The 20,743-nt window shown below is 33.1% G+C and overlaps 1 protein-coding gene across 5 annotated transcripts in view; it reads left to right on the top strand.

Moving 5' to 3' along the window:
• FBXO11 (F-box protein 11) overlaps window positions 1-20,743 on the top strand; it is an 80,304-nt gene that overhangs the window by 44,107 nt on the left and 15,454 nt on the right. For 3 of the 5 annotated variants that reach the window (XM_063078987.1, XM_063078985.1, XM_063078988.1), the window contains exons 2-11: window positions 9,338-9,465; window positions 9,610-9,691; window positions 10,138-10,282; window positions 11,396-11,525; window positions 12,431-12,514; window positions 12,703-12,835; window positions 13,840-13,946; window positions 14,032-14,143; window positions 14,234-14,340; window positions 14,420-14,557. In XM_063078987.1, the coding sequence (XP_062935057.1) occupies window positions 9,338-9,465; window positions 9,610-9,691; window positions 10,138-10,282; window positions 11,396-11,525; window positions 12,431-12,514; window positions 12,703-12,835; window positions 13,840-13,946; window positions 14,032-14,143; window positions 14,234-14,340; window positions 14,420-14,557 (1,166 nt within the window). The remainder of the gene's footprint in view (window positions 1-9,337; window positions 9,466-9,609; window positions 9,692-10,137; window positions 10,283-11,395; window positions 11,526-12,430; window positions 12,515-12,702; window positions 12,836-13,839; window positions 13,947-14,031; window positions 14,144-14,233; window positions 14,341-14,419; window positions 14,558-20,743) is intronic. The other 2 variants (XM_063078986.1, XM_063078989.1) reach the window with 2 other exon arrangements.

Raw genomic sequence — 20,743 nt, 5'->3', positions numbered from 1 at the left:
TGTAAATGTATCTCAAATCTATTCGTTTCTTCCATTTTTATTACCATAGTTCAAGCCGACTTCATCTTTCTTTTGTGTTAATGCCATAGCTTTCTAACTGGTCTCCCACCACCAGTACTGTCCATTTCTAGTTGTTTTATATTGCTTGGGTGTTTTCCTATGATACAAATCAGAACATATCATCATTCTTTTTAAAACCCTTCAGTGACTATCCTTTGTTTTTAAGATGAAGTCTAAATTCTTTAAAGTGTTTATAGCAGCCTTATAATTTGGCTTCTGCTGCATGTTATAACCAAACTGGCAACTGGTAGTTCCTTGAGACCTGTGCAGGAGGTGAGCACACACTATTCCTTTTTTACTTGACTGACTCACAGTTGTTCAATTCTCATCTTGGATTTTCTTCAGGAAACCTTCACTAATCCCTAACGTGATCTAAGATAGGATTAGATGTTCTTGTGTGTTCCTGTAGTTCTGTCTTCTTTACCCTATTACAGCCTGCAACACATTGCATTATTATTTTTTTTTTTTTTTAAAGATGACGGGTAAGGAGATCTCAACCCTTGGCTTGGTGTTGTCAGCACCACGCTCAGCCAGTGAGCAAACCGGCCATCCCTATATAGGATCCGAACCTGTGGCCTTGGTGTTATCAGCACCGCACTCTACCGAGTGAGCCACGGGCCGGCCTAACACATTGCATTATTGGTTGTTTGTCCTCTCTCAAGCTCTTGGAGGGCAAATACAGTAATGCCTTTTGGTTGATCTATTTCACCAGTATCTAGCATAGTGCATGGCACATTCATTCATTTATTTTTCACTCGTTCAGAAAATGTTTGTTGAGCACACTTCATTCCAGGCAGTTTAGAATGAAGTGGTATAAATTTCTTCTGTTGAAATGAAGCCTCTATGAGTTTTCAATAGTTCTTTATAGTATCAAAGATTTGTCTTCTGAAAATTAAGTAGTCAAAGTTATGTATCCTTTCTCTGAGTAGTCTTAAATAATCCCTGTAGTTTATGTATTGGTAAAAATTTAATGGAAGAGTGTGTGTGTGTATAATAACTGAATACATTAGTGGAAGTATTACATAACAATATCCTGAATAATTCAGTTTTTAAAAATATGTATATATATATTTGTACATGTGAAATAGTCAGAAACATCTGATTACAGCAAGTCAAGCTGTTAAAAGACAGTTTTTTTACAATGACTACTTTTGCACCCTCCACCTTAAAATATTTAAGTTTTAAGAAAAATATTTATGTTAAAAACTATTTAAAATAAATTTTGTCTTGATTTCAGTTTATTTGTGAATTTTTTAGTAGTTGAAGAAAAGCTGTGGTAGTTTGCAACTGTGTTAGAAACAGTTGTCAAGTGTGGTTCTTTACACTGTGAGACTGGGAACTGTTTCTAAACACAGTTGTTAGTAGCACAGATTTGCTTAAGTTTCCAATCCGGTCTTTGACTATGGGTAAGTAATTTGGAAAATGTACAGTATTTTGGGGGAAAAAAACTTCTGTAAATTAAGTTCTATAAACTACTCTCTAACTTGAGGTTAGTTTATAACCTAAAGTGTATAGACTCTAAACCCCAGCCAATCACTAGTATAGTTTTTTTGCAGATCTTTAAGATAGTTACAAAGATATGTAAAAATCAAGATAGTCTGCTAGCCTCAGAATATGTAGACTTAAATAAGACACTTAGGGTTCTTATTTATATCCACTAGCATAATTTTTTTGCAGATCTTTAGGATAGTTACAAAGATATGTAAAAATCAAGATAGTCTGCTAGCCTCAGAATATGTAGACTTAAATAAGACACTTAGGGTTCTTATTTATATCCTAACGTAAATTTTTGGTGCTAATTAATATCAAAAATTTTAAAGATTATTTTTTAGTTAAAGAGGCGTGTTTATTCCCCCCAAGCCTTTACTTATCCCTGTGTACGTATTAATAGTGAAGATTCTAGTACATATTTTGTAGTAAAATCTAGCAATCATAAAATAAATTTTGATATTGTGTGTGTGTAGCATCCTTTTAAATTGCATGATATTAACGTTTTATCCTTTAAGAGAACTGGTAAAAGTGTAATGAAAGATATATGTGTGTATGTGTGTGTTTTCATATACAGTATGTTTATGTCTGCAGTGACCAATTAGGGTAGCCACTAGCTACATGTGGCTATTGAGCACTTGAAATATGGCTAGCCTGAATTGAATTCAGTGTGCTGTGTTAAAAATACATACTCATTTCAAAGATTTAACATGATAAAAGAATGTAAGATATCTCAGTTGAATAACTGATACATGTTGAGATGATAATATTTTAGATATACTGGATTAAATATATTAAAATTAGTATCACTTTTTTAATGTAGCTACTAGAAAATTTAAAATTACATATGGATTGCATTCAATTTCTATTGGACATCTCTGGTCTAGAACATTTTTTCTAACTGAAAATGAAGTTTTCTGTAAGTTATGGTTAAAATTGAACATTTTTGGTATTGAAAGTTTTAGTAGTCTTAAATTACAGCTTGTTATCTAAATATTGGCATTCTACGATTAGATGTAAAGTGAAAACTATAAAGTTAAAACATTTTTTTTAAGCAAAAAATTATTTTTAGGTCTTATTTTTAGTCTTGTTGGCACAAAACCATAACTAATCCTTCATGATTTTGTTGTTCTTGGATTGGAGCCAGTTTGGTATCTACCATGGATCATTGGCTTTATTAATTGTTTTATTTATTTATGTAATAAATATTTTTTGTTTGCTTTATGTGTGCCAAGTCTGTCTTGGGGAATATTTCTCCATAATTTCAGGAGGAACAAAAAATAATGGATGTACATGTAAATAAGTTTTTAGATTTAGAGTTAATAAGAAGTTGAGGCAGTCAGTTCCTGTCCGGCTTTTTATTTTTTCTATATAGTAGGATGTCAAGTCCTCATAGCCCACCACTGGTGATGGCTTCTGGGAACGAACCTGCTTGATTTGAATACAGTTAAAGAGTTTTCTATAGATGGGAATCAACATTTTTTGAATACTTATTGGGCACCTTGCTAAACATGGAGGAGGAATATAAAAGAGGGCTCTTGTCCTCAGAACTTATAATTGTGTTAGGACTATATGACATATAACAAAGTAAATGCAACATAAGGCAGCTAAGTATATGGTACACTTTCAGTACTATAGGAGTTCAAAAGATGAAGAAATCACTAATGACTAGAGATTGTTTTCTTAAGCTTTCTCCTTTGCTGCTTATAACAATAGTAGCCCAGTGATCTTTCCAGAATAATCCCTTTGTAAGTACCTTTTGACCGTACCTGATTCTCAGAATAGTCAATGATAATTTATTATGTGAACTATATAGAAATTTAGCACAGATTCTTTACCTCAGCACAGAGTTTAATGTGGTACTTTTAGAGCAGAGCTTCAAGTGTTTTAGAACAGGACAGTGTTTACAACTGGCAAGTTGAGGTTTCTGTGGTATACATGATTCAAATCATATAGCTTCTTGAATTTATTTGCTGTGAACTTCAGGTTGCAGCTGAATTAACCAACACATTCTCTTCCCTGTTATTACCCCCTGAATTCCTTACTTCTCATTCTTTAATATTTGGCGTGTTGATGGTGAGAAGGAAAGAATTCCAGGGTGGGGTGGGTGGGTGGGTATCTGTAGTAAAAACATCCATAGATTTTAATCAAGTGAAGGTAGGTTTAAAAAGGGGGTTGAATAGGATGAAAAGTTTCAGAATGTACTTTTGAGTGGTGTAGAAGCTGACTAACTATTGGCAGCATGGTAGACCAAGCTGATGGAGATATCACTGTCACATGCATACACACTACAAATATATCAAAATGAATGCATAACAAGAACAAATCTAGAAATGCATAACTAAATTCTTTTTTTTTTTTTTTTTTTTGTCTTTTTGTGACCAGTAAGGGAATCGCAACCCTTGGTGTGGTGTCGCCCGCACCGTGCTCAGCCAGTGAGCGCACCGGCCATTCCTATATAGGATCCGAACCCGCGGCACGAGCGCTGCTGCGCTCCCAAGCGCTGCACTCTCCCGAGTGCACCACGGGGCCAGCCCGCATAACTAAATTCTAAGGAGGGAAAGAAGAAAAGGAAATTTATAGGTGACAGAAATGAGAGAAATCAAATCAATGCAGTAAGTGGGAACCAGAGCTGCTATATAATAGCACGGGGGCCTTTTGGTCCTTGATGTATGTCCTAAGGAGTATGCGGTGGAATTTTAGTGCACATATGAGGATAAAAATGTGGTCTTGGGCGTTTTCAACATAGAGCTGTCACAAAAACCCAGGTATGCTACCTAGAACCTGAAATAACTTCCCTAATTATGCATAGAGATTAGAAAAAGTGCCTGCTAAGTCAAACATTCAAGAACAAACTAAATGATAGAACAATTTAAGAGAGAATATATGTGTGTGTAAAATGATTGAAGAGATACATAAAAGAAGGAAATATGAAGTATATAACAGGTCAGTGTGAAAAAGAAACAATAAGACTTGAAAGAAAACCAAATCGATTTTTAGAAATTAAAAAATATAGTCATGGAAATTGGCTTTAGGTGGATTAAATTTCAGATTAGATATTCTTGCTTTGGCTGAAAAGAAAAGAAAGTCTAGCAATAAATGGTTAAGAAGAACTAAATCTAAAATGTAATCGCACAAAAGTAAGAAGCTGAAAATATAGGATTTGAAAAAATATAGGCTGATAGAAAATGAAACAAAAGCTGATCAGAAAATACTATTATCAGACAAAAATAGGTTTTTAAGGCAAAAAGTATTATTAGGGATAAAGAAAGCCATTATATAGTGATGAATGGAATACACCAGGAAGAAATAATAATCTTGAATCTTTGTGTCCAAACAAGATGTTAAAGTAAATAAAGCAAAAATTTACAGGATAAAAAAAAATAGAGTACATACAGATATAGTGGGAGATTTTATAGCACATTTCCTTCAGAAGCCAGTAGATACATCAGACCACCATCAGCAACCCCAACAAAAGTAAAGGCATAGAATATTTGGACAACACATTAACAAGCTTGATTTTTTTAGGCATGTTTAAACTGTACTCTAAAAAATAGAGTGTAGATGTTTCTTTCGAAGTACACATGGAATATTTATAGACATTAACCACATATTAGACAACAAAGGGTTGGCTCTACAAATACCTAGGCATATCACACTTGGCTACATTTTCTGAGTTTGGCACAATACATGGAAAACTTACTTGAGTTTCCAAGTTTCATTTGAAAATAGAATAATTAAATGAAATAATAATAGCTAAAACACTTATTGAATACTGAATATGCCAGACATACTGCCGAGTATTTTGCATATGTTATTCTATTTAAGTCCTTTCAGCAGCCCTGTGAATTATGTTATCATCATCTTTAATAGATGAGAAAATTTGGGCTTAAAAATGTTAGTTAATTTATCCAGGGTTGGCTGACTAGAAAACCTCTACTTTTAAATATTACACTGTGGGCCGGCCCATGGCTCACTCGGGTGAGTGTGGTGCTGATAATTCCAAGGCCACGGGTTTGGATCCATATATAGGGATGGCCAGTTGGCTCACTTGGAGAGCGTGGTGCTGACAACACCAAGTCAAGGGTTAAGATCCCCTTACCAGCCATCTTTTGAAAAAAATAAATAAAAATAAATGAATGAATGAATGAATAAATAAATATTACACTGTTATAACCCCTTTCTTTTTTGTGTGCCTTTGTTATTGTAAAATATAGACAGGTAGAGATTGTACTGAGTTATTATTAAGTATTATCCTTATAATACCAACAGGTAAAGAAATAGAACTTTGCCAGCCACTGCAGAAGCCTTTTTGGTGCCTTGCCCTATTCTAATTTTTTTTTTTTTTTTTTTTTTTTTTTTTTGTCAACTGGCTAGTAAGGGGATCCGAATCCTTGACCTTGGTGTTATATGGTGCCCTATTCTAATCATATCCCTCTCTCTCTCCCCACTAAAAGCATTTTTATGATAATCATTTTCTGGTTTTTTCTTTTACAGTAATTTTAATACCAAAGTATACTTTCTTAAATCATATGCTTTAGTTTTGCTTATTATTTTTTTCCCACTATTTTCCCCATCCAGTCTATTTATTGAAGAAAGTGGTAGTTTGACCTGTAGGGTTTCTTATAGGTTTGATCAGATTCAGGTTTGATGTTTTTAGCAAGACTTTCTAGGCAGTGATGCTCTTTCATCAGGAGATATATAATCTCCTGGTTGAGTTTCTTTTTGTGATACTAAGGACTGTTGATACTCAATAGTTAAATCTTTTAACTCATTAAAGTTTATAAAATAGTGATTCTCTAATTTTATTTCTTCATTTATTGCTGGCATAATTCTATGGAGAAGCTTCCTCTCATCTAATACTTGATTACCTGGTGGTTCAGTTTATATAAGAGAGGAAGAATAAATGTTTATTTCTTGTTATTTACCAGTTTTCAAAATAAAATGTTGGTTTTTGCTAGTATCTTTCAAAGTAACCATTTTTTTTTTCTTTTTAAAAATATCATTATGAACTATTGGATTTAAATATATTTCTTTTAGTTCATTCCAGTTATCCCTACTGGTGCTCAAATGGTCCCATCTTTGGCCAATGGGAGCCTCTTCAGGTTGGCTCCCTGCCCTGTGGAGTTTATATTTTAGTGAATATATGCATATATACGCATATGTATGTATAACCTTTAAAACACACACATATACCAAACACATTCTGTGTATTTTGTTTTCTATACTTAATATAGATTGGAGATAGTTCCACATCAGTCTGTATAGAACTGTTTTATATTTTGTAACAGCTACATAATAGTCTATTTTATAGCTGTATTGTAGATTATTTAACAAATCCTTATTGATGAACATTTTGATTGTTACCCTGCAGTATTATAAACATTACTGCAATGAATATCTTGGTACATACTACTTTGCCCACACATGTGGATACAGCTGCAGGATCAGTTCCCAGAAATGGAATGGCTAAGTAGCAGCTATTGCCAAATTATCTTCCATAGAGCAAATAAGAACTGTTTTTTCCCCCCTCCTATTATCCTTTGATAATACTAGTATGTTATTGAACTTTTGGATCTTTGATAATCTGCTTGATGAAAAAATAAAAAACCTCATTGAGGGCTGGCTGGTTAGCTCAATTGGTTAGGGCATAGTGTTATAACACCAAGGTCAAGGGTTTGGATCCCTGTACTGGCCAGCTGCTCCCCCCAAAATTTTAAAAACAACTCATTGAAGTTCTTATTTGTATTATGTTTGTATTTTCTTAATTCTGAGCTGTATGTCTTGGCCCAGTTTTCTGTTAGATTGTTGATCTTTTCCATATTGATTTGTAGGCACTCAGATATAATAAGGAAGTTACCCTTTTGTCATATGTATTACAGATATTTTTTCCTAATTGTGTTTCTTCTTTTGAGTACATTTATAATGTGTATTTTTCAAGAAGAATTTTTGAAATTTTTATATATTGCTCAAATTTATTAGGTTATTTTTTTTTTTAAATCCAAACTTAGAGAAGAATTGGGAATGCAGTACAAAGAAATCCACCCTCTGAACCCATCAAGAGTTAAGTTGCCATCCTGTTGCCCTGTCACCTCCTAATTCTTTGGTGTATATTTCCACCAAATAAGGATGTTCTCCTAAATAACCGTACTCAACTATTAAAATCAGGAAGTTAACATTGATATATTACTATCTTCTAATTGTTAGACTCCCAGTTTCACCAGTTGTCCTAATACATCCTTTTTGCAGAAGTATCCTGTTCACATTCACACACTGCATTTAGTTACCATATCTCTTCAATCACAAACAATGTCCTTCAGTCTGGAACTGTTTTTCAGACTTGCTTTACCTTCAGGATTTCGATGGTTTTGCCAATCACAGACCATTTATTTTATAGAACAAATTGCAACAAATTTGAGTTTGTTTAGTATTTCTTCATAATTAGATTCAGATTATGCATCTTTGTCAGGAATATCATAGAAGTGCTGTGATTTTACTGTATGCATCAGGTGGGACATAATTTCAATTTGGCCTATTAATGGAAGCACTGATTGATTAAGGCAGTGTCTGATTGATATGTCTGCTATAGAGTTATTCTTTTTCCCTTTATACTTAAATATTTTGTAGAGTGATACTTTAATCATTCCGTTCATTGTCAGACTTTCAATTTATTTATCAGTATGCATTTATGGGTTGCTATGCTATTCTGTGGGTTATAATACCTTTGCTGTCATTATTTTTATGCTCTAACATAATTTTACAAAGCAGAAACCTTTTCAGACTGACTTCTGAGTCTTTCTTTGAGCCCTTTCTTGCTTTCTGCCACAAGATATTCCAGGCTCATCTTGTACTTTCCTGCCCTGGAATCAACCGTTTCTCTAAGGAGTCTTCATTCCTTTTATGGAAAATGTTATTCAGAAGCCAAGATCCAATTGCTAGTCATGCTCATTGCTTTTGGAATATCACTGCTCCCAGGCTCTGTTAGTGGATAGAGCTAGGGAAAATATGCATATACATATGCACACATCCAAACACTTACATCTATGTTTATTTCCATATCTATCTATCTATCTATGGGAACCATGAATTCACACTGATACCTCCAATTCCAGTCTAATACCAAAGGGTTTATTCTAGCTTTCTCTCTTTTTGTATTTACTACTCTTCTCTGACAGTGAGAAATCTCACTTCCTTTCTCCTATTTACTTATTCAATCAGTCTCCCTGTTGTATGTAATCTTCCAACTCTGCCATCCCCTCTACTGTGCAATGTCTTCTTCTCCCTGCTCTGGCTCTGATGTCCCATTCCAGGCCACTCCCTCTCCACCCTGCAGACTTCCTTCTTACTCCCTTTGAACTCCAACATCATATGCCACACCACCCTTCGTGTGGACCCCCTTTTTACCCTACTTGGTAACATGCCCTATACTGAGCTGTCCCTCTCCATAGACATCCTCCTCACCCTGCTTTTTCTACTGTGACACTCCTTGCCAGGCTGCCTCTTCACCCCATTTAGGTTCTAACCATGTAGTACCAGTCTCCTTCCCACTCCTCATAAAGTAGACATCCTCCTCAGCTTTTTTTCTTTTTTTTAAAAATAATGTCTTCCAAGTTTTATAGAAATCTAATATTTCTTTCAGGTGGTTATCTAGTTGGTTGGAATGTTATATAAAAGTTATATCTCCACCCCCATCCCCCCAGATTTGAAGTTTTAAAAAACTTTACTGCATCCTTAGAACATTTTTTTTTAAAATGGGTGTCATTTTTCTGATTGCTTTTGTTCATAACAGATGATGATGTACCTGCAGATATGGTTGCAGAAGAATCAGGTCCTGGTGCACAAAATAGTCCATACCAACTTCGTAGAAAAACTCTTTTGCCGAAAAGAACAGCGTGTCCTACAAAGAGCAATATGGAGGTATGTTAAGTATAATTGCTTTTCTTTTTGTCATGAGTGAAATTTTAGGAAACAAACAAAAAAGAGAATATCATCATTTTTTAGAAGTTATAATTATGTATGGTAAAAATAATTGCTTTATTAGTTTTTGTTTTGTTTTTGAAGGGTGCCTCAACTTCAACTACAGAGAACTTTGGTCATCGTGCAAAACGTGCAAGAGTGTCTGGAAAAGCACAAGATCTATCAGGTATTTCCTATTAGGAAACAAAAGATAAAATAATTTTTAAAATTTTGTTTGATAACAAAAAATTAAAATTAAATATATTTGAGTATTACATTTGGGATTGAGAAAATGATTATTATAGAATATACTCTGACTTCTCCCTCTTTGACATTTATTATTGTATAAAAATACACTCCTGTTAAAAAAATAAATAAAAACTTTTAATATATTTATTTTAACCAGTTTCTGAGATGGCACATAATACCTGAAAGAAAGAATTCCTGTTAAGATAAATGAAGATAATAAATGTGTGTCACCTGTGAAAACCAAATGCTTATAAAATTACCATCAGCAAAAAATAAAAGCTATTCACTAGAAAAAATGAACACTGTGTTCTTTAAATTATGAAAAAGTCATTGTTTAGTATGATAAATGGATTGTTTATATTCTATTTTTTAATCTCTTTATAGCAGCACCTGCTGAACAGTATCTTCAGGAGAAACTACCAGATGAAGTGGTTCTAAAAATCTTCTCTTATTTGCTGGAACAGGATCTTTGTAGAGCAGCTTGTGTGTGTAAACGCTTCAGTGAACTTGCTAATGATCCAATTTTGTGGTAAGTGAAAACCTATTCCTTATTATCTTGAGATTATTTGCTGCCCCCAATACTAAAAATGGTAAGGAAGTCAAAGTGTGAGTTGACAGTTACAATTAAATAGTTGGAACAAAATTAAAATGCTTAAAAATTCCAAGTTACTTGTTTATCACAAATATGAGCTGTCAGTCAGGCAGTATTTATAAAATATTTTATCAATTAAAAGCAACTGAGTGATTATGGGAAATCTTTTTTATTTAATTACTTTTTAGAAACAGAAATATGTGTAATTTATAGTACCTAATGAATTAAATCTGATAGTTTAGTAAGAGTGTAGATTTTGTACATCACTTTTGGAAAACAGTTGTATTTATGAACCTTAAAGGATGCATGTGCTTTGATCCAGTAATTCTACTTCTGAAAAATTTTTTGTCTTATGTATAAATTTATTACAGTGAGGAAAAATTAGAAATAATCCAAATGTCCTGCAGTAAGGAAGTGAACTAAGTAAACTATGTAATGTCTGTTTGGAGAGTTGTGATATAGCCATTAACAGTGATTTTTACAAAGAGCTTTTAATAACATGGAAAAATGCTATGTCATAAAAAGCGAAAAGAGTAGAATACAAAATTTTATATGCTATATAATTACAACTATAATAAATGAAACAATATGTAGATAAAAAGATTTGAAGGAAATATAGTAAACTGTTAATAGTGAATATATTAAAACTGTAAGTTATCTTTTCTTTATACTCTTCTATATTTTACAAGTTATCTGTATTATTTTATGATGCAAAAAATGAGGTATACCTTATATTTAAGAGAAAAAATTTATACTTATGTTAGAAGGAAGAAGTCAAAATGAGCAGAAAAAGAAAAAAACATTTTGCATTGTACAAGAAATGAAAATAGTTACTATTACTCCAGTTCTAATATTTAGAGTGGACTAATTTTCATATGCAGTTACAATTTTTTTAGCCAGAAACTATGTTTTTACATTTAAAATTCTGTATTTTGATATTCGTTTTGGTCTCTTTTAACCAAGTTTTTGAGGTCTCAACAGTTATAGTTGTCTAAAATTTTATTAATCTAAAGGATATTTTATAAAGAAATCTTTAATTCCTTTCTTCAGGAAACGATTATATATGGAAGTATTTGAGTATACCCGCCCTATGATGCATCCTGAACCTGGTAAATTCTACCAGATTAATCCAGAAGAATATGAACATCCAAATCCTTGGAAAGAGAGTTTCCAGCAGTTGGTATGAAGTTTAAATTAAAAGTATTGATTTTACAAGTTTCGGTCTGGCCCGTGGCTCACTTGGGAGAGTGTGGTACTGATAACACCAAGGCCCAGGGTTCGGATCCCTATATAGGGATGGCCGGTTGCTCACTTGGGAGAGCGTGGTGCTGACAACACCAAGTCAAGGGTTGAGATCCTCTTACCAGTCATCTTTTTAATTAAAATAATAATAATAATAATTTTTTTAAAAACTTTCTTTTAAAAAGATAAATTTAAACTCAAAATATGTTTTAAAGGTAAGCCAATGAACATTTATTAACCAACAAAATAATCAATAATTCTTTTCACTACTGACATACTTATTAATAATTTATCCAGTGATAGTAAGTGTCAAGTAGCCTGAAATCAGTTGTGATTTTGATGGGTCTGTTTGAACTCGTATTTAAATTATTAGTTTTTAGTTGCTGTTTTAAAGTTCCACATTTAGCTTAATTTTCATATGTTTCTCTATGAGAAGTTCTCACCTGAAGATAATTTTGCTCTCCAGGGGACATCTGGCAATGTCTAGAAACATTTTTTTGGTTGTCACAATGGGAGGAGAGGGAACTGCTGCTATCTAGTTGGGTGGAGGTCAGGGATGCTGCTAAACATTCTGAAATGCACAGGACAGCCCCCACAACAAAGAATTGTCTAGCCCAAAATATCAGTAGTGCTGAGATTGAGAAACTCTGGCCTTTCTTACTGGATATTATTGAATCATAACTTGTCCTAGATTTTACATTGTACTATGTGACAGAAAATTAGTTGGAATCATTTAGAATTGTTTTTGATATTTAATAGAAGTTATTCATACAGTGGTACATGAATTTAGAACATAATGTTTATATTAGTAATCAGTGTTTTGTTTTGTTTTTGACGTTTTAGTATAAAGGTGCACATGTAAAGCCAGGATTTGCTGAACATTTCTACAGTAACCCTGCAAGATATAAAGGAAGAGAAAATATGTTGGTATGTGTGACTTGCATTTTTATGATTTAAAATGGTGATCTCTCAGGCTGGCTGGTTAGCTCAATTGGTTAGAGCTCAGTGTTGTAACACCAGGGTAAAAGGTTTGGATTGCCACACAGGCTAGCTGCCAACAATAAAAAAAAAAAAGTAATCTTTCAGTCTGTACTGACAATTTTATTTTTTTCTAGTATTATGATACTATTGAAGATGCCCTTGGTGGGGTACAAGAAGCTCATTTTGATGGACTTATCTTTGTTCATTCTGGAATATATACTGATGAATGGATATATATTGAATCTCCAATCACCATGATTGGTGCAGGTATTTTGAAATGTATTGTCATTAGAATTTTAACATTTTATCCATATTGTTTGATTTACATGATGGGTTTTTTAAAATGCTAGTTACTTAAATAATAGGAAAGAATAGGAATGAAGATATCACACATTTTATGTGAAGGAAATAAAAACATAAGAGTTTTGAAATTATAGATGTATGTATTTCTTGATGTCAATACTACCTCCAGTTGCCTTCACTAATTCATTTAAAAAAATATTTGTTTTACCTTTTATTTGAAAGTAAATGCTAATGTTTTTATTGCTGTATCTTTAAAGGAACTGAAATGTAATTTTTATAAATACTTTTTGTACTGTTTCAAACTATTTTTGTGGTCAAGTTTCTAAGAATAAATGTAATGAAATATTTGTTGAATACTGATGAGTCATTTGAAGATGTGTGCTCTGATTTTTTGAGGATATAGTACCTAGACCATTTTAAGATAGCAAATATATAATATAATAGCATTTGCTAATGAAATAAGTATTTTCTTCCTCTTCTACTTCCCTCTCCCATCTTCATCATGAAGAAGAGGGGAGAAAGTATAGAAAGTTTTTGTCTAGTGATTTTATTACTTTCCAAATTGAGGCCACTGTTGAAAATAAATATAAATAAAGAGGCCTCTTCTCCCCTTTTTCTCTCCTTTCCCTGAGCATCTTTTTCCAGTGCTGCTGCTGGTGATGGTTTTGTTTCTACAAGAAACCATTTTTAAAAATCCCATTGCATTTTATGTTAATACCATTTATAGTTGAATCTTAATAGAAGTACTTTAAACGTGGATTTTTTAGTATAGTGGTAATCAAATAATATCCCCATTAAGTACGACGGTTTATAGTAAAGACTAATGAAACATAGTTAACTGATAACGTGAATATTAGTCCTATTACTCAATACTAATGTTTTAAAAAGGTTCCCCCTCCATAAAAGTACCCATCTGTACTTTTGTGGAATAAAGATAATATATATGCCCTAAAATATCTTCTCCACAGCACCTGGAAAAGTAGCAGACAAAGTTATAATTGAAAACACTAGAGATTCAACCTTTGTTTTTATGGAAGGTTCTGAAGATGCTTATGTTGGATATATGACAATAAGGGTAAGAAATTTTAACATTTAAAATGTACATGTTGAAATCATTTGGGCAGTGGTTGTTTATTTCAAACAAAATTTCTACTTTTTAGTTTAACCCTGATGACAAATCTGCTCAACACCACAATGCACACCACTGCTTAGAGATTACAGTAAATTGTAGCCCTATTATTGATCATTGTATCATTCGAAGTACATGTACAGGTTAGTGTTTCCTTTATCTGTTACAGTAAAATTGAGTCACTGTGTTGTTGCCCAATAGTTTTTTAAATAAATAAATAATTTTTCTTACAGTTGGTTCTGCAGTATGTGTTAGTGGTCAAGGAGCATGTCCTACTATCAAGCACTGTAACATCAGCGACTGTGAAAACGTTGGACTTTATATAACAGATCACGCACAGGTATTTTTTAATTTTGGTTTTTGGTTTTTTTAAAAAAATTTTAAAGCCTCTACTGATGTTTGTTTCTGATTAATTGTAGGGAATATATGAGGATAATGAAATTTCCAATAATGCTTTAGCTGGGATTTGGGTTAAAAATCATGGAAACCCAATTATTAGACGGAATCATATTCATCATGGACGTGATGTTGGTGTGTTCACATTTGATCATGGCATGGTAAGAACATTTATTTTTAATAGAAAAACTGACTTTTGTATCAGTTAAATTTCAAATTTTAGCATTATTTTCTTATCACCAAATTATCTGAATTGAAGAGTATAGGTTTTAAAGCAATTTCAGCATTATATTTTGAAATCAGTATGCAGAATTTATAAATTTATGCATCAAACATCATATCCATGTAGAGATGATACAGTTCTTAAGGAATTGATGTGATCTTTGAGGGGAGTAAGGTCTAATCTAGTAGTTCTTAAATGTAAGTACGCATAAAAATCACCCAGAAGCTTTGTTTTTTCTCAGTGAAAATATCTGTATTTACCCATGTATAATAAAACATAATTTCCAAGGATGGAGCCCAGGATATGCATTTTTAATAAGCACCATAAGCAAGTCTAACACAGATTGTAGAGTATACTTTGAGAAATAATGGTTTCATCATTAATTTGATTTCCATTTTATTCCTCTTAAAAAATTTTTTTAACTGGTGAACTTTAATAAGAGATATAGTAATAATAAAATATCAGTTCTAAAACTATTAAGCAGCAATTACATTAGGCATCCTTATGGATGATACTATGTTTTAAATATTACTGTATAATCTTATACAATTTTCTAGACACAATTTTTTGAGCTCTCTGAGGTCAATATTTCAAATAATGTTCTTGGATGTCTGTTCAGATTTTTTTTTTTTACAGATGACTGGTTAGGGGATCTTAACCCTTGACTTGGTGTTGTCAGCACCACACTCTCCCAAGTGAGCTAACCAACCATCCCTATATAGGGATCCGAACCCTTGGCCTTGGTGTTATCAGCACCACACTCTCCCAAGTGAACCATGGGCCAGCCCTCATATATTTTTTTTATCATACATGTTTATGGGGTACAGTTCGTTGTTTCAATATGTGCATATATTATATAATGATCTAATCAGAATGGTTAGCATATATATCACCTAAACATTTATCATTTCTTTGCGATTATGATATTTAATATCCTCTTTTCTGGCTATCTTGAAATATACAATACAATATTATTAGCTATTGTCTCCCTAGAGCACTAGAACTTATTCTTCCTAACTGTAACGTTGTAACTTTCTACTGTCTACCAGCCTTTCCGTGTCTTTCCCTGACTCTGGTAACCACTATTGTGTTCTCTATTTCTTTTTTTTCTTTCTTTTTTATTTTTCTTAATTGACCCATGATAATCATATATATTTATGGAGTACAATATAATATTTGGGTACATTCATACTGTGTGCAATGATCAGATCAGGGCACTTAGTATATCGATCACCTCAAACATCTGAAACAAAGAGTTCCCAACTCTTTGTGTTGGGAACATTCAGCATCATCTCGACTAGCTATTTCAAGATATGTAGTACTTTGTTGTTGACTGTAGTCTCCCCATATTGCTATAGAACACTAGATATTATTCTTCCTATCTCTTTATAGTTTTGTATCTACTGACCACCCTCACCCTCTCTCTATCCCCTCTCCTCTTACTAGTCTCTAGTAACCACTGTTTTAGTTTCTAAATATCATTCTTTTTTATGGCTGAATAATATTCCATTGTGTATGTACACATTGTGTATGTACAATATACATTGTATATGTATACCACATTTGCTTTATCCAGTCATCTGTTGAAGGACATTTAGGTTGGTTCTAACTATCAACTATTTGTGAACAGAGCCACTATAAACATGGGAATGCATATATCTCTTTGACTTGTTGATTTCCATTCTTTTGGATATATACCCAGTAGTGGAATTGCTGGTTCATATGGTAGTTCTACCTGTAGTTTTTTAAGTAATCTCCATACTGTTTTCCATAATGGCTGTACTAATTTACATTCCCACCAGCAATGTATAAGGAGTTCCCCTTTCTCTGCATCCTTGCCAGCATTTGTTACTTTCTGTCTTTTTGATAACAGCCATTCTAACTGGGATCAGATTATATCTTATTATAGTTTTGATTTGCATTTTTCTGATGATTGGTGGTGTTGAGCATTTTTTTCATATACCTGTTGGCCATCTGTATGTCTTCTTTTGCAAAATGTCTATTCAGTTCCTTTGCCCATTTTTTAATCAGATTTTTTTTTTTCATTTAATGTCTAATTTTCCTTGAGGTCATTCTCAAGTCCTGTTATAGCATTGGCAAAATTTATTGGTGCAGGGTCAGAGAAATGGGAGAGAAGGTAGTAACATGGTGGAAAATATAGGGTTATGGTGAGGTTTTGCTATTATATAGTGTTAACCAAGCAACCTAGGAATGTTGGATTCATATATACAAATTGTCCATGGCAAAGAAAATTTTTTATTTTCATTATTTATGTCTGGAACCCTAATGCAGAACTCTTTTTAAAAATGGAGCTCTAGACCAAGAGGAGTAAGTAACCTTTTATCAAGTAGTAGTTGGACCTAAATAATTTCAGGCTAGATGCCAGTTCATCATATTAGTCAGTTCCTGGTGTAACTATAACCTGAAAAAAACAGTTCACTTATAAAAACAGTTCACTTATAACTCAGGGTGTAGCCAGGGCCTATAGATAAGGAATCATAGTGGAGATAAGCACTTACCCTTCCTTAGCTGGAATAAAGAAGTTGTCATTTGTTGCAGAGTACAGCTCTTTTTTCCAGGGTTGGGGGAAGGTGGGAATTGAGGGAGTCTAGGTAAAGGGTATGGAGGATGTCAGAACAAAAGACTCTTGAGAATCTGTCATCCCTTAGAGACCATTGGCTATAGTTCCTAAATAGAACTCTTATTTTGTAATGGAATTGTACTGTGCTCGTGTTTCATTGTCTATGTTGTCTTCAAGCTGTGCCCCAGAGTTATATACATTTCCAGTATCATATTTATGCATGCTTCTCATTCATAAATGTTTTGAGTTACCAAGATAATTTTAACTTGAGTATCAGTTCCTCTTTTTTGAAAGACCTACAGTGATGGTCCCGTTCTAAAGTTCACCATAGTAATTTATGCCTCATCACATACCCCATATACATTTTATTTTTTATACATTTGGACTTATAAATATTGTTTTTAGAAACAACTCTAGGCAGTGCTATAGATAGATAATTCCCGTTAAGGATTAATGAGAAGATTTGTAAAGTATTACAGATTTGTAAGGGAAGGATGGAAATAAAGCATATCATGGGCCTACCATATCTATTGTGTCTGTTTTAGTATTGTGACACAATTTTTAAAAATACTTTGATGGAATGTTCTTCCATTCCAAGTATTCTTTTGGCTTGTCTTCATGTTGGCAGTTTATGATTGGTGGGATGACACCTATCACAAAGGATAACCTTTTTAAAATTTGGCACTGTTTTTTATAGAGCTTTAAAGTACATCAGAATGAACATTTGAAGTAGTTACTGTACTGTTCTTTAAATGTGTTTAAATATATTTATTGTTTTCTGAAATTTTCCTTTTCCTTATCTATGAAATACTTAGAATTTAAATTCCTGTATTCCTAAGAATGAATCACAATCATAAAACATTCTCTACTTTTTATTTAAAAAGAAATCAGTGTTTCTGTAAAAATATTACCCCCCCCCTCAGTTTAAAGGTCTCTCTAGAATTGTAAAGGATATGTGACTAGAGTTTTTCATTGTTAACTCCATGTTTAAACTTTAGATTAAAGTATGAACTCTCCCGATGAAAAATGAGGAAATAAACATACCTTATATTTCAACCTATCTCCACCCTGTCATTTATATTCTTATTTTTTTTGGTAAAGGCTTAAACATTTACATTCCTACAGTTATTGGTCTATATTTACTTTATTTAATTTACCATTCTTAATATCACAGTTTCTCCATTCCTGAATTTTTAAATTTTGATTCATTCTTGGTATTGACTGGGTTTTGTCATCTAGTCATTTTTTGTTTATTTTTGTAAAAGGGGCTTATGGGTATTGTAGCTTGAATTCTTGCCACTTGAGAATGCCTGTTCGTTACCTTTTAACTTACCTGAGTATGTTTGTACTTAATTTCCTTCAGAATTCTGTAGACATTTTTCTGTTCAAGCATTGAGTGTGACTGAGAACTCCAAGATCACTCTGGTTTGTTTGTTTTTCTTTCTAGTGGTGATTTGCTTTTCTACCTCAGTATCCATATGCTGTTTTTTGTTGTTGTCGATGTGTTGTTTTACTATTTTTCTGTTCCATGTGTTCCTTTCTTTAGAAATGTGGCTTTCTTCTCTATTATTTTTATTGCTGCATTCTTTTCCTTTAAGTGTGATTTCCTCAAATCTCTGTCCCTTACTGTGACTCCATAGTTTTGTCTGCTATTCTATTGTTTTGCTTCCAATGTGTTTTTTGTCTCTAATTTTAATTTTTTTTTAATGCAATCTTTCTAACATGCACAGAAGTAGACAGAATAGTATAATGAATCTTCATGTACCCATTGCCTGTCTTCAACAACGATCAATTTGTGGCCAGTTTTGTTTTATGTATACCTCCTCATTCACTCCTTACTCCCTTCTTTATACTCTGAAGCAAACACCAGATATCATCATCTCAATCTGTAAAATTTCAGCATGTATCTTTAAAAGATGGGGATTCTTTTTTCTTTCTTTCACATAATCACAATGCCAACTCATTCCTAAAAGACTGGGAATAATTGCTTAATATCATCAAATTTTCTACCAGAGTTCACAGTTCCCCAGTCATCTTTTGTTTGTTTAATATTTAATCCAGGGCCGAGCCCCGTGGCGCACTCGGGAGAGTGCGGCTCTGGGAGCTCGGCGACGCTCCCGCCGCGGGTTCGGATCCTATATAGGACTGGCCGGTGCACTCACTGGCTGAGTGCCGGTCACGAAAAAAAAGAAAAAAAAAAAAAATTTAATCCATTGCAGTGTTATTTTTATAAAATAAGCTTAAAATGTCATAGCGCCAGATTGCTATAAAATTTTTGAAGCATTTATTCTAAATTTCTGAACTTAATTCATGACAGATGGCAGATACCCTGAGTTCTTTGTATTGAAATCTGGCTGTCCTCCCTCTTTTCCTTTCACTTCACCTTACTTTGGATAGTCTCCCTTAGATAGGAAGCATGAGTTTTACGTGAGAGAAATAGCACATTAGTTTCCTTCTTCAGATTTACCACTTATTCCTGAATTATTTCTATAAGAATAACCTGCCTCTCCTATGGCCCATTTATGCCACTAGATTTCATCACCTTAATTAGAAGATCATTGGCTGGGCTTATTATAACTTCAGTTACTCGGGGAAAGCTATACTTTGCTGAATGTCTAAGGAAACATTTGTTAGCTCTTAGCACCCTCCTCTTCATCCAGATTTCACAATATTTGGCAAGTGTTCCATAAAAGATTATAGCTTGGGGTTGTGGAAATTTATTTCAATGAAGATATCATTTATTTCTCTTTTTTTGTTGTTGTTTTATTTGGAAAGTTTCTCATGAAACTCTTGAATGCCTTTTACTTTGTCATATTATATAAAGAATATTTCATTTTTAAAAGAACTAGATATATATGTTGGAGGTTTTGTGGTTTGCATCTTAAAAGGCAAAGCAGAATTCTGTGTAAATTCTATTTGCATTCTATTTCTGCATTACTGAATCATTTTGCACTAGAGAGATCTCTTAACAAAATAGATGCATTTCATGAAAATATATTTTAAAATAAAATTACATTAATTGAACCCTTTAAACCATAATAAACAGATAATTTATAAAACTATATAAGTCAGTCAGTATTTGTCATTTCTAAAGGCAATAAAATCACAGTTGTGCCAATGCAGAGGCTTCTGGTTTTAAGAACATGGGAAAAATTTTTTCTTTTTCTTTTTTTTTTTTTTTAAAGATGACCAGTAAAGGGATCTTAACCCTTGACTTGGTGTTGTCAGCACCACACTCTCCCGAGTGAGCCACAGGCCAGCCCCAGGAAAAAAATGTTCTTGCCACATAGTTTTCTTGAAAGTTACCCCAAAACAAAAAATACAAATGACAAACTCCATCTTTGATGGAACTAGGGGACATTTTTAATCATTAAGTGCATTACAATATGGTAAATGACTGTGTGCCTGTGATTAGAGCAGCCAGTCCACATGGAGCAGGTTATCAAGCTTTCTTATATTCCAGAAGATAAATTGGTAGACCTAATGTGAATGTAAATATATTAAGAGGTGATTTAGACAACTGGAAGCAGGTTTAGGATAGAA

Source organism: Cynocephalus volans, chromosome 14, assembly GCF_027409185.1.
Source record: "Cynocephalus volans isolate mCynVol1 chromosome 14, mCynVol1.pri, whole genome shotgun sequence".
In the NCBI taxonomy this organism is placed as follows: domain Eukaryota; kingdom Metazoa; phylum Chordata; class Mammalia; order Dermoptera; family Cynocephalidae; genus Cynocephalus; species Cynocephalus volans.
This window is presented reverse-complemented; position numbering and strand designations above follow the sequence as displayed.